The 12,438-nt window shown below is 33.6% G+C and overlaps 1 protein-coding gene across 1 annotated transcript in view; it reads left to right on the top strand.

Annotated features, from left to right (window-relative positions):
- The window catches only part of LOC109055519 (otogelin-like protein), a 35,278-nt gene that overhangs the window by 20,583 nt on the left and 2,257 nt on the right, over window positions 1-12,438 (top strand). The window contains exons 37-56 of the mRNA XM_042775834.1: window positions 1,053-1,230; window positions 1,706-1,848; window positions 1,932-1,955; window positions 2,052-2,144; window positions 2,611-2,794; window positions 3,037-3,254; window positions 3,942-4,083; window positions 4,206-4,391; window positions 4,477-4,689; window positions 5,104-5,208; window positions 5,293-5,400; window positions 6,285-6,386; window positions 6,499-6,603; window positions 7,503-7,543; window positions 7,656-7,719; window positions 7,818-7,996; window positions 8,478-8,582; window positions 9,708-9,827; window positions 9,914-9,959; window positions 11,869-11,940. Coding sequence (XP_042631768.1) covers window positions 1,053-1,230; window positions 1,706-1,848; window positions 1,932-1,955; window positions 2,052-2,144; window positions 2,611-2,794; window positions 3,037-3,254; window positions 3,942-4,083; window positions 4,206-4,391; window positions 4,477-4,689; window positions 5,104-5,208; window positions 5,293-5,400; window positions 6,285-6,386; window positions 6,499-6,603; window positions 7,503-7,543; window positions 7,656-7,719; window positions 7,818-7,996; window positions 8,478-8,582; window positions 9,708-9,827; window positions 9,914-9,959; window positions 11,869-11,940 — 2,428 coding nt within the window. The remainder of the gene's footprint in view (window positions 1-1,052; window positions 1,231-1,705; window positions 1,849-1,931; window positions 1,956-2,051; window positions 2,145-2,610; window positions 2,795-3,036; window positions 3,255-3,941; window positions 4,084-4,205; window positions 4,392-4,476; window positions 4,690-5,103; window positions 5,209-5,292; window positions 5,401-6,284; window positions 6,387-6,498; window positions 6,604-7,502; window positions 7,544-7,655; window positions 7,720-7,817; window positions 7,997-8,477; window positions 8,583-9,707; window positions 9,828-9,913; window positions 9,960-11,868; window positions 11,941-12,438) is intronic.

Here is a 12,438-nt window from a genome sequence, read left to right as displayed (position 1 = left end):
GTTGGTCATTCTTATTAAATATTTTCATTTTATAGTATTTGATTAAATTCATGGTAAAATATACTTTAAATATAAACTGGAACGATGTTCTTAGTGTTCAGTTCTTTTAATGGTTTTTGAATAATCAGTGAATGAATAATAGCCATAATACAAATCCATTTAATGGACAAGACATCTTTCTTGTATTGTCATTGTTAACTAAATGTAAAACTATTAAACATAATTTTCATTCATTTAAATAAAGCTGAAATAAAAAATAAAACTAAAACAGAAAAAAAATAATTAGATTAGACAGAGTAGATTAGAGCTTTTTTTTTTATCGAAATATTAAAAAAGTACAAAATTACAAAAGCAGATAACAATATTAGTAAAACTTGATCTCATTGGTTGAATTTCTTTGAATCGGTTGAATGGCTCACTAACTGAATCAGAGAATCATTTGTTGACTCAATCCTTGAATTTGAAGTCAATAAAATGAATGAAACTGAGAATAAAAAAAGAAAACTGTTACTTACCTGTATGTCCCCCTGAGACTCGTGAGACTTAAATTGGTGTAGTTAGTCAGTGGTTGTTCAGGCAACAACCTGTAGTTAAAGATTAAGAAATTTAATTCCTAGTATGTGTTCTAAGAAAAATATGTTTTGCTTTTGATATGTTTTGAAAAATATGTTTTGATGCATCTTCCCTGAGATATCAGTGATGGATTCAACGGTACTAAGTGAGAGTTGACGTCTCCCATTTCTCTCCCTGACATCTTCAAGAATAGTCATTAATCTACATAGGGTGAACACTTCTACCAGTCTTAATTCTTTTTTCTTGAGTCATTCCTGTCTACTTGCCAGGATGTTGATGCCCTGAGGGAAGAATCATGGGTTAAGATGTGGTACAGTGAATAACTGATAAATTTGTCATAATATAACTCAAGAACAGAAAAGATAATTAATCAATGCATCCTACATAATATCATCCAGAGGTGCCTTATATAGTTTTTGATGGTGGAGGGGTTTATATGCTTTCTATCTCATGAATGTCTCTGTTTTGTATCCATACAGCCTCCATATTCATTGCGTGTGGACGAGTGCAGTGAGTACATCTGCTTTAATGGACAGCTGATGCTGCATAATTCCTCTCAGCACTGCAGATACAACATCAGCCAGCCACAGTGCAACCTGCTGGGCACACCGATCCAGACCAACACAGACCCCTGCTGCCCACTGTGGAAGTGCCCATGTAAGACATACATACATGACCATTTAGATTTGCTCTAGATGGGAGGTGTTTATATATGTTATATTTTTATATATATGGTTTAGTGTTATTTATATACTATTATAGTATTTATGAACATTTTAAATACGGTTTTATTTTTATATTTTTCTTAATCTATTAATAATAATTCATTAATTCTTTCAATATTTTATATATGTCTACAACATACATATTTTATTACACAACATACCCCAACATTCATCAAACTTCCCTAGAACATAAATCATCATATTAAAAAAATACATAAAACATCTTTATAGTTATTGTTCTTGATTTGAACAGGCCTTATGTTTTTCATCTAATATTTATATTTCATTTCAGTTACTAAAAAAAATCTTTAATAGTTTTAGTTAACAATAACAATACTTCTTCAGTTCTTCAGAAACTCTTTATCATGTTATTGGTGTTTAATGTTTGACTGTTTGTGTTCTGTCAGGTCGCTGCTCTATAATCTCTGACCTGCGTGTGATCACGTTTGATGGGAATAATGTGGCTCTGTATGATATCGGTTCTTATATTCTGGTCCACCTGCCCAGAGAGAAAATAGTCGGCCACATTGAGAAATGCCCAACCAGTGAGGTAAACCCACACTAACACAAGAAATATGCTGTCTTCTATATATGCTTTTTACATTTTATTAAATGCTTGACTTTTCATTACAGAGTGTGAACTACATCAGAAGACCTGTGAGTGTGTTATTAGCTTATTTATGTTAAAATGTTATCTATTATAATCATCCTAATGAGGATGACAAGCTCATTTACATTCTCTCTTCCTGTTAGACTCCCTCTGGTGGAACCTCTGGTCTGTGTTTTAAGAAGCTGAACATTACGACTCAATCGTACAGAATTATGGTCAACCGCTTGGACCGGAAGGTAATGCCTGCAAGATTTGACCTAAGTCAAGTCATAAAGTCATGTTGTTCTAAACCAGGGCTGTCCAAACTCGGTCCTGGATGGCCGGTGTCCTGCAGAGTTTAGCTCCAACTTGCCTCAACACACCTGCCTGGAAATTTCTAGTATGCAAAGTAAGACCTTAATTAGCTGGTTCAGGTGTGTTTAATTAGGGTTGGAGCTAACCTCTGCAGGACACCGGCCCTCCAGGACTGAGTTTGGACACCCCTGTTCTAAACACAACAAAACACAAAACTGTATTATTAGTAGCTATTATTTCAGCAGGCAGTACATAATATAAAATGTTTGCTGAGTAAAATCAAAGAAAATTGCAATTGAAATTCTCATTTATTTAAAAGTCATAATTGATGCATTTTGTGTCTCCGCTTAATCGTGGCTCATAAACGTGATTTACGTTGCTGTGTAACAATGGTTTGATCTGATACAGGCGTCGGTGAATCAGATCACGGCCCGGCTTCCTCTCACCAGACAGAACCTCCATATTGATGACACCGGGACCATGTACATCATTAATACACCTGGTGGGATCAACATAAAGTGGTACCACAGCACTGGTATCATGGTTCTACAGTACACGGCTCCTGATAACACCTCCACTAGGGGGCTCTGTGGTCAGTGTGTTGTACTCGTATTTTGTAGATAAATAATAATATAATATCCTAGTTTTCACATTATGTCCAAATCCAGATAAAAAAGTCCCACCCTGTAAAAATAGTTATTTAGTTTCATTCTGAAATATGTCACATTCTGGAAGCTGAATGTGTTTTTCTATGTTGCTTTTAATATTTTTTAACAGCCTTCAGTCATTTGTGGTGATATAAGTGTGTTTGATGTATTTTGTTTTCTTTCTCAGGATGTTGTGATGGTAATCCAGCTGATGACCTGCGGCTGCCCAATGGCACTGTGGTCCAGGATGTTGAGGACATCCCAGTGTTTCTGCACGGATGGATGGTGGATACGTCAGAAGAGACAGATTACTTCCGCAGAGTGGGAGACAACTGCACCACCGGCAACTGCTCCAAATGTTTCACCATGCTCAACCAGAGACCTTTCTCTAAATGTCACCACAAGGTACATCACACAAGCTTGAATACATATTCATGTGCAAACATGCTACTTACATCCATTGCAAAAGCTGTTTGTAAATACTAGTGTTTAATATTAGCTATAAAATCTTATTTAGCTTGTTCACAGTTTACATAATTAAATAATCATTACATTTGGCGCATATACTGTATTAATCCTTATAAAGTGGTTGTTTTAACCTTTGTTTCCCCATTTTTAACTATGTTGTTATTGTTGACTTAAACTAAAACTATTAAAGATCATTTACATTAATGAAAAAATAAAGCTGAAACAAATAAAATATAAATATTAGATTAAAAAATAAAAAAATAAAACATAAAAATTTGCAAATGTTGCCTTGGCAACAGCAATAAAAGTTAATAAAACCTAAATTAGTTGAAAGAAAGTTGAAAAAGTTGAAAAGTTGAAGTACTAAAATAAATCAAAGCAAAATAGTAGCAAAAGCCTATAACAAAATTACTAAAGCAAGCAAATTTAGATGAAACCTGAAGTATAAAATAAAGGCTAATTCAAGTTATTAATAAATACTATAATAGTACTGAAACAACACTGATTTTCCTTTGATTTTGCTAATATTCTAGGGAAATCTAGAGAAATATCATCCCCACTGGCTTGTGAAAGTTCATACTTACCCTACATGTGACCATTTTATCATGGATTATTTTTCCAAAGGTTTCTCCAGAACACTTCTGTGATAAGATATGGGCTGGTGACCTACATTATAAAGAGCATGAGTGTGACTTCCTGGCTGCTTATGTGGCCATTTGTTACACGCATCAGATCTGCTTCAGCTGGAGGAAAAGCAACTTCTGCCGTGAGTGTGTTCACAGATACTGTTTGGATGCATTTTCATAAAGGTTTTTGCTTATATGCTTAACTTTTGACTGGTAGCATATCTATTCACTTTTGCATATTTGAATGTTTTTGTACACGCAGCACTCAAATGTCCTTCTGGTAAAGAATATAAACCCTGTGTGAATACATGTAAGACTCGAACATGTCAAAACCGAGATTACTACGAGGAGAGCACCTGTTCTTCTATCAGAGAGGAGTGCGTGTGTAAAAGCAGCACCATCCTGCACCGAGCAGACTCCGCCTTCTGTGTCACCGAGGACCAGTGTGGTGAGAATGCCACACATTATGTGTTTGCGTGCATGCTAAATAAAGTGCTGTTTGCCTTAATGGCCTCTTATTTGCATGTGATCAGTGTGTACGGATAACGATGGTGCTCCACGAGCCCCGGGTGAGGTGTGGAACGGCTCTCTGCGTGGCTGCTGTCTGTTCAAGTGTCTGGAGAACGGTAGTGTGGTTCCTGTGGAACCCGAGTGCAGTTTTGAACCTGCCCCGCTGTGTGAGAGGGAGGGAGAGTATGCAGTCGATGTGCTGGAGGAAGGAGTCTGCTGTCCTAAGAAGATTTGTGGTATAAACACACATGGATGTATACTTCACAAATCTATCCTGGCAACATTGATAATAATAAAAAAAAGTTTCTTGAGCAACAAATCAGCATATTAGAATGATTTCTGAAGGATCGTGTGGCAGTGAAGACTGGAGTAATGATATTACCATAGAAAACAATTATAAAAAAAAATTTTTTAAAATCAAAATTATTTATCCTGTTTGTCTGTCCCCTATCTCCTTTTAAATATGTTTATTTATTTTATTTACCCGTTTTTGTTCTTGCTATGAATATTGCCTTAGATGCCGACATGGAACAAAACAACCGAATGAATAACAAAACAAATCAGAAATGCACATTAAAAATGTACAGTATTTTTCTTCCAAGAAAATAAACCAAAATATGCTTGACTAATGCTCGTGTCTTTGTGTGTAGAATGTAACCTCACCATCTGTCAGAGTGAAGTGCCCAGCTGTGAGAATGGAGACAAGCTGGTGATTGGTTACAGTGCTCTGTCCTGCTGTCCCGAATACAGATGTGGTAAGAGCTCATGTAATCCTTAATCTGATTGGCTGTTTATTTGGTCAGTGGACGAAGGTCAGTCTTCTGATTGGTCTCTGCTAGAATGTGATCCGCTGGCATGCCAGAGTGTTCCTGCCCCGATCTGCAGAGAAGATCAATTCCTGGTGGAGGTCAGAGGGGCACACGCTTGCTGCTACAGCTACATGTGTGGTAATAATATTATATAAATACTTGAATTCTACAGCTGACTTTCTCATCTCTATGCTGACAATACATTCATTTATATATTAAATTATAAATAATAATAAAATAATTACAAGAAGGTTATGTTTTAGTATTATACATACATATATATAAAAATTATATATAAAAAAAAATAAAAAAATATATTAATAAAAACAAAGATATATATAAAAAAAAACACACACAAACAAAAATAAAAAATAATATCAAAATCAAATCAAATAATTGTAATTAATAATATCAAACTTATATCAAACTATTAAAAATAGTAATTATCAAACACTAAATTCCCAAATGTACATTATATGAGTACTATTTTTAAGCATGTATTTATAATTCATTTTAAATTTAAACAAAGATACAGAAAATACACATTATGATGCATATAATACACATAAAGTGTGTACATGTTTGTGTGTGTGTGTGTGTGTGTGTGTATATATATATATACACTTTTTTCTATATATATATATATATATATATATATATATATATATATATATATATATATATATATATATATATATATACACACTTTTTTTTCACTCACTTTTTTTTCACTTTATATATAATTTATAATTTACTAAAACCTAAGCACCTAAGCCTGAGATAAAACATGATTTAAAATAATTATAATTAATAATTGTGTACTGTTTGAAGCCTATATATAGTATATATAATTCATTATATATATTCAGTGTATATAAATACACAAAGATCTAACATAATTTATAATGCTTCAAAAAATATATTATAATGTAAAACATATTTACATAAAATACTCTATAAATGTTATTCTTCTGTGATATTATTATTGCATGCTATAGTAATAATTTGCATATGTTTTGCAGTGTGCGAGTCCTGTATTGAACCTGTACCAGTGTGTCTGCCTGGAGAGATACTGGCTGTGGATGTCAACACTACTAATCACTGCTGTCCACATTATCATTGTGGTAGTTGTAACAAACACACAAGCAGTGACTGTCCTGAAGTGCCCAGTCATTTTGTGTTTCGTAATGAAAGGAGAAACATGATGTGTTTAAAGTCTGTGTCTTGATCTTTCAGTGTGTGATAGGAGTCTGTGTCCTGAGCCCAGTGTGAGTTGTGCACCTGGAGCTGTACTGGTGAAGAGACCCGTGCTGGACAGATGCTGCCCAGAGACACACTGCGGTACTGGACACATGCACACTTACCTAGATATCTAAACACTGACTTCCCTGTGACTTCTTTTTGTTTTGAAGATAATCAAGATAATTATACTTACTACAGAATAACCCTTACTCAAACTCTTAAATTCAGCTTTTGAAGTTTAGAAGGCATTATTTAGTTTACTACTATTATTCCTTTTGTGGATGTTTTTTTTTTTTTTTTGTAGATTTAGAAAACTTCTGTGGATATTTTTTTTTTCATCAGTTCTCTCATAAATATAGCTAAACTCAAATAAGTACACAGATACAGAAATATTACACTAAAAAGTACTGTGCTATTACCATGAGTACAGTGTAAATCGCATGATAACCATCAATAGTCTGTAAAACTTTTCTTTTTTAAAGGAATTATTATTATTATTTAGCAAGGATACATGAATTGATCAAAAGTGACAGTAAAGACATCTGTAATGTTTTGAATAAATGTATATTCATCAAATTTATATTCCATTCATAAACTTTCTATTTGTCAAAAAAAAAAAAAAGGAAACAACAACTGTTTTCAACATTTATAATAATACAAAATGTTCCTTGAACAGCAAATCGGCATCTTAGATTTCTGAAGGATCATGTGACACAGAAGACTGGAGTAATGATGCTGAAAAATTCAGCTTTGCCATCACAGGAATAAATTATATATAAAAATATATTTAAATTGAAAATTAATAATATTTCACAATAAAAATATATGCAGCCTTGGTGAGCAGAAGAGACTTCTTAAAAAAAAAAAAAAATCTTACCCACCCCAAACTTTTGAACAGTGAGTTATGAATCCAGTAGTTTATGAAATTCCATTTAATGCCACCACTTTAAAATGTTATTCTGATACACAGTTACATTTGTAACATTTGTTGTTTTTAGAATGTCAGTGTCACAACGTTACACTTCCTGTCTGCACTGTGGTGAGTGTTCTAAAATGTATTCTGTTTGTGTGAATACTGTATATAGTGCATTTTGTTGCCATAGTGAATTCTTCTGTAGCCACCGTATTATACCGTGACATTTGTGTTAAAGGGTGAAGTGAGAGTGGAGGAACCAGACCTCGACGGCCCGTGCGGATGCCCACTGTATCACTGCAGTAAGACTCAAACAAACACTCACACACTCGAAATTCACCTCACTATTCAATGAAACTGAAACATGTTTATGTGTCTCTGTGTGTATGTGTGTGTGTAGAGAAGGCAGAAGTCTGTCTGTTTCATGGTGTGACTATATTGAACCCCGGTCAGTCTATGGTGCAATACTTTGAGGGGGAGCTGTGTTACACCGTTCAGTGCCTCACACATAAAGACCCCAGCACCGGGTTCTATGCCATGGAGGTCACCACTGCCAACTGCTCTGAGAAGTGTGAACCTGTAAGTCACATGACTAATTCAGCTTTCAATATATGTATTAACAGATACTTCCCCATATATTAAAAGTTATATGATTTTCCATGAAATTTATGAACATTTAAAAGGCACATATCATGTACAATTGCATATACAATTGTACAGTGTCAATCATAACAGAAGTGATCTACATATAGTGTTAGAGAGACAGTGGAAGACAGTCATGTAAAATTAAATTATAGATTCAGAAGTGTAGATTATGGCCCATTTATGTAATATATTATATTATATTATATTATATTATATTATATTATATTATATTATATTATATTATTGTAATATATTATATATATATATATATATATATATATATATATATATATATATATATATATATACATATATATATATATATATATTACATTGTTTTCCCAATATTATGTGAACTATTTGTATTTATTTTTGAATTTTTTTTTATGTTTTTTTTATATTTTTGTTACTACAGCATCAGGTTTATGTCCCATCATCTGATCCACATGTGTGCTGTGGCTCCTGCAAAAACATCTCATGCTCATATCCCAGTGAAAACGGGACTACAGAAGTATTTATGGTAATCTGTACTCACCGTCTGGTACTTTTTGTTAATCTTGTAAAGCCTGATATATGAAATCATAGTCAGAAAAATCGAATTTTTTAAAATGGAACATATTATCGAACCTTTAGACAATATATATATATATATATATATATATATATATATATATATATAAAATCTTTATGCATATACGTTTTTGTTGAGTATCATATTTGATACATCAGGCTTTTATGGCACATATGATAGAGGAGAATATGGAGCTCATTCTTGAGGAGGAAAACACACACACACACACAAAAGAAAATAAATAATAAAAATAAAATATAAAATTGCTATTTGGTACAGTTGCTGATATTCATGACAAAAAAAAAGAAAGAAAGAAATTCCGCTTTTAATGCAAATCAGTGGGATCTTCAGGACAGTACAGCAGACTACTCTCATAAATTGCATATAAATATTAGTTTGTCACTTTATATCTTGCAATAATATTATCTTATTGGATAATTTTTAGATAATATTTAAATGCTTAGTTTTATGATCATATAAAATACAAAGATAATTGGCAGATGTACAAATAAACATTCCTCAAAAGGCTGATTTTAATGATTTGATACAATTAAACATGATGAACCTAAGTTGCTTCAGTCTAGTAAGTTTTCATTTTGAAATATTACTACAGTCGAAAAATTATTTGTATGCTAATTAAATAACAATGAGTAAAGATTTCATAGCAAAAAAACACGTGAACCCTGAAGAGGAACGTTTTTACAATTATATACTAAAGGTCCTTTTACTTGCTAAAAAAAGTATAAACTATTTACAGATTTTAATCATGTTGATAATTTAGAGTCCATAGAAATTTGCATACTAAATATGATCCAGTAGGCTGTATAGGGTTAATGTAATCCTAAACTTAGACATTATTCACTGTATTTGCGAACATTTTCCCCTTTGAGGATGTGCACAAATGGATGTTTTGTCAGATTTGCTGGGGGCGTTTTTCAGCAAATTTATCCACAAAAGCATTGCTACTGTAGGTCGAAAACACACAGAGAAAACCACATCATTGTTTTCAGGAAATACAAAAAGGCTGAGCCTCTAATGCATTAACCTGAGAGTGTATTTTGATGTGGTTTGCAGGCAGGAAGCTCATGGGTGGCTAACTGCACACGCTTTGACTGTATGGAGACGGCGGTAGGAGCAGTAGTTCTGGCCTCTGGAGTGGTCTGTCCTCCTTTCAATGACACAGAATGTATTCAGGTCTGACTAAAATCAGTGCATTCCTTCAGCTTTTTTAGTAACAGTTTGTGCATTTGTGCTTCTAACCTCAGTGCTTTGTGTTTCAGAATGGAGGCATAGTTCAGACGTATGTGGACGGTTGCTGTAAGACATGTAAGTATGTGTGTCTGGGGCTGGCTGTGCTTTCTGGGAATGCTGGGGGCTGTTTGAACAGCATGATGGTGAAGCAGTGCTGGGCTTTATTAGCTGCTGGTTGCGTTGTGGTTAGATGCTCCCTGTTGTCCTGGGGAAAAAAGAGGCGCTGCTGTACACATCTCACAGGCCTCTTTCATTCCTTTCTTCCAGTTTCAATTTCATGTGCTTTTCCTGTACTCAATCCTCTCAATGATTGTTTATGCCATGATCTGGGGAGAAATGTATAGATTTCAGCACAAAGCAAAGTACTTACAGGGTTTTTTTCTGATAAAATACTAATGAAAGCCAGACTTCTTTACTGTTGTCCTCTCTATGCGTTCTTAACTTTGTCTTTTGTGTAATCTGTGGCTCAGGCTGGATTTTGTGCTATGGGATTGGTGTTTGTGGTTTTTAACTGCTTCTTGTCAAAGCTTGGTGCTTTATGTACAGTATAAACAGGTTAAGATGAATAACTTCCTAAAAACATTAGTAAAGCAATCAGAATTGGTATGTACAGTAATAACTTGTGTTTGAGTTACTAAAATGGGTTTTTCAGTGGCCATGTTTCAGTTTTTGATTAATGACATCAAATGATGTTTATGCAAAATATGGTTCTCACAGTACAAATAATACAATAAAATATAACAATAAAATATACAAACAAGTTACAGAAACATAATGAACATTTTCGTAGTCAATATGAAATTCGGCTTGTGTTTAGCTTGAAATTTTGTGTGAATTTGTCATAAAATGATTTTTAAAAATCATTTTCCAGTTGTCTTTAATAACTACTAGAAAAATCATTGAAAAGTCATGGGAATTAATAGGTTAAAAGGTCTGGGAACCCTATATTTTGCACAATAATTCATTGAAATGCACAAAAACAAATAACTACCAAATATTTGAAAATTTATTGGCTTGGGTTGCATTTCATGAAAGCGTAAGCCTAAGTTAATTGATATATTGGGCTATCACTAATAATAACAAACATTTTAAACATTTTTTTTTTCAAATACATTTTTGCTGTTCAAAATTTGGGGTCAGTAAAGGTTTTTGCAAGAAGTCCCTTATTCTCACCAAGGCTGCATTTATTTGATCAAAAAATACAGTAAAACAGTAATATTGTGAAATATTGTTACATTTGAGAATAACTGTTTTTTTTTTAAGATAATGGAAAATATCATTTATGATGAACACATGTTCCTTCAGAAATCATTCTAATATGCTGATTTGCTGCTCAAAAAACATTTATTAATATTTTCAGTGTTGAAAACCGTTGTGCTGTTTAATATCTAGGATTCTTTGATTAATAGGAAGTAAAAACAGCATTTATTTGAAATAGAAATCTTTTGTAACATTATGAATGTCTTCACTATCACTTTTGATAAATTTAATGCATCCTTGCTGAATAAAAGTATTCATTTAAAAATAAATAAAATCTTACTGACCCCAAAACATTTGAATAGTAATGTGTTTTTTTTTTTTTTTGCATTACTTTTAAACCAAGGAAAGCACATTGGAAAATGCTGCATGAATCTGTTCTTAATAAAATCTTTGATAAGAGCCAGCGGTCTTGATTACATTGGCATGGCATGCTAGAGGGATCCAGGGGTGACTTTGAGGAAAAACTCGACATGTTTGGCATGTGCCTTTGCTGGCTATGTGTTATATTTGCTTCCAACAAACTGGTATGTATTTTTTGTGTAAGCGGTGGGTCTGTGCATCTTTTTATGCTTGAGGGCACTTGAGGGCACAGGTTTGTGTGTGTTCGCATTGGTTTGGGGGCTCTTGTGTTTGTGCTGCGTGCTGGAAGCTTTACAAGCGACTTCAACCAATGAGTTTGTTATCGACTTGTGAGTTTGTGAACCTGCCCCTGTGTGTTTCTCAGGTGCTGGACTTGGTTTGTTGCCTTTTTCCGTTAGTCCAGTAACACCCACTGCTAGTACTAACTGTGATACAGGTACTCACTCATTACTGAATGAACTTTATTTGTGTCTCATAGCATTGTGTGTTTTGAAGAAAATATTTGACACTTATCTCTTTCAGTCTTGCCGTTATTTTCTTTTAGTTTGAGTGACCTGATTAAGTGTGTGAGACATTTGGCCTGTAATAGAAAGTCATTATTTACCCTGCTGTTTCAAACCCTTACACTATTTTTAATTTTTTTTTTCTGTGGAAAACAAAATTAGTTTTGAATAATGTTCATACTACCACAATGTTACCAACGCTCTACCACTGAGCCACAGGATCACTTTATGGGAGAACAATGGCAGAATTGTAAATTTTATTAACTGTTCCTTTAAGACTCACACATGAACATCCGTGTAACATACAAACATTCAAACACAGACACAACTGTGTTGCAGACACACTCATCCGCTGTCCCTCCCACCATCTCAAACACATAGCTGTGAAGTCTTGATTTATTTTCTGTTGAAAACCCCTGATAAATCTCCAA

Source organism: Cyprinus carpio, chromosome A18 (assembly GCF_018340385.1).
Source record: "Cyprinus carpio isolate SPL01 chromosome A18, ASM1834038v1, whole genome shotgun sequence".
Classification (NCBI taxonomy): domain Eukaryota; kingdom Metazoa; phylum Chordata; class Actinopteri; order Cypriniformes; family Cyprinidae; genus Cyprinus; species Cyprinus carpio.
Note: the sequence above shows the minus strand (reverse complement) of the source record. Positions and strands in the feature narration are given on the sequence as shown.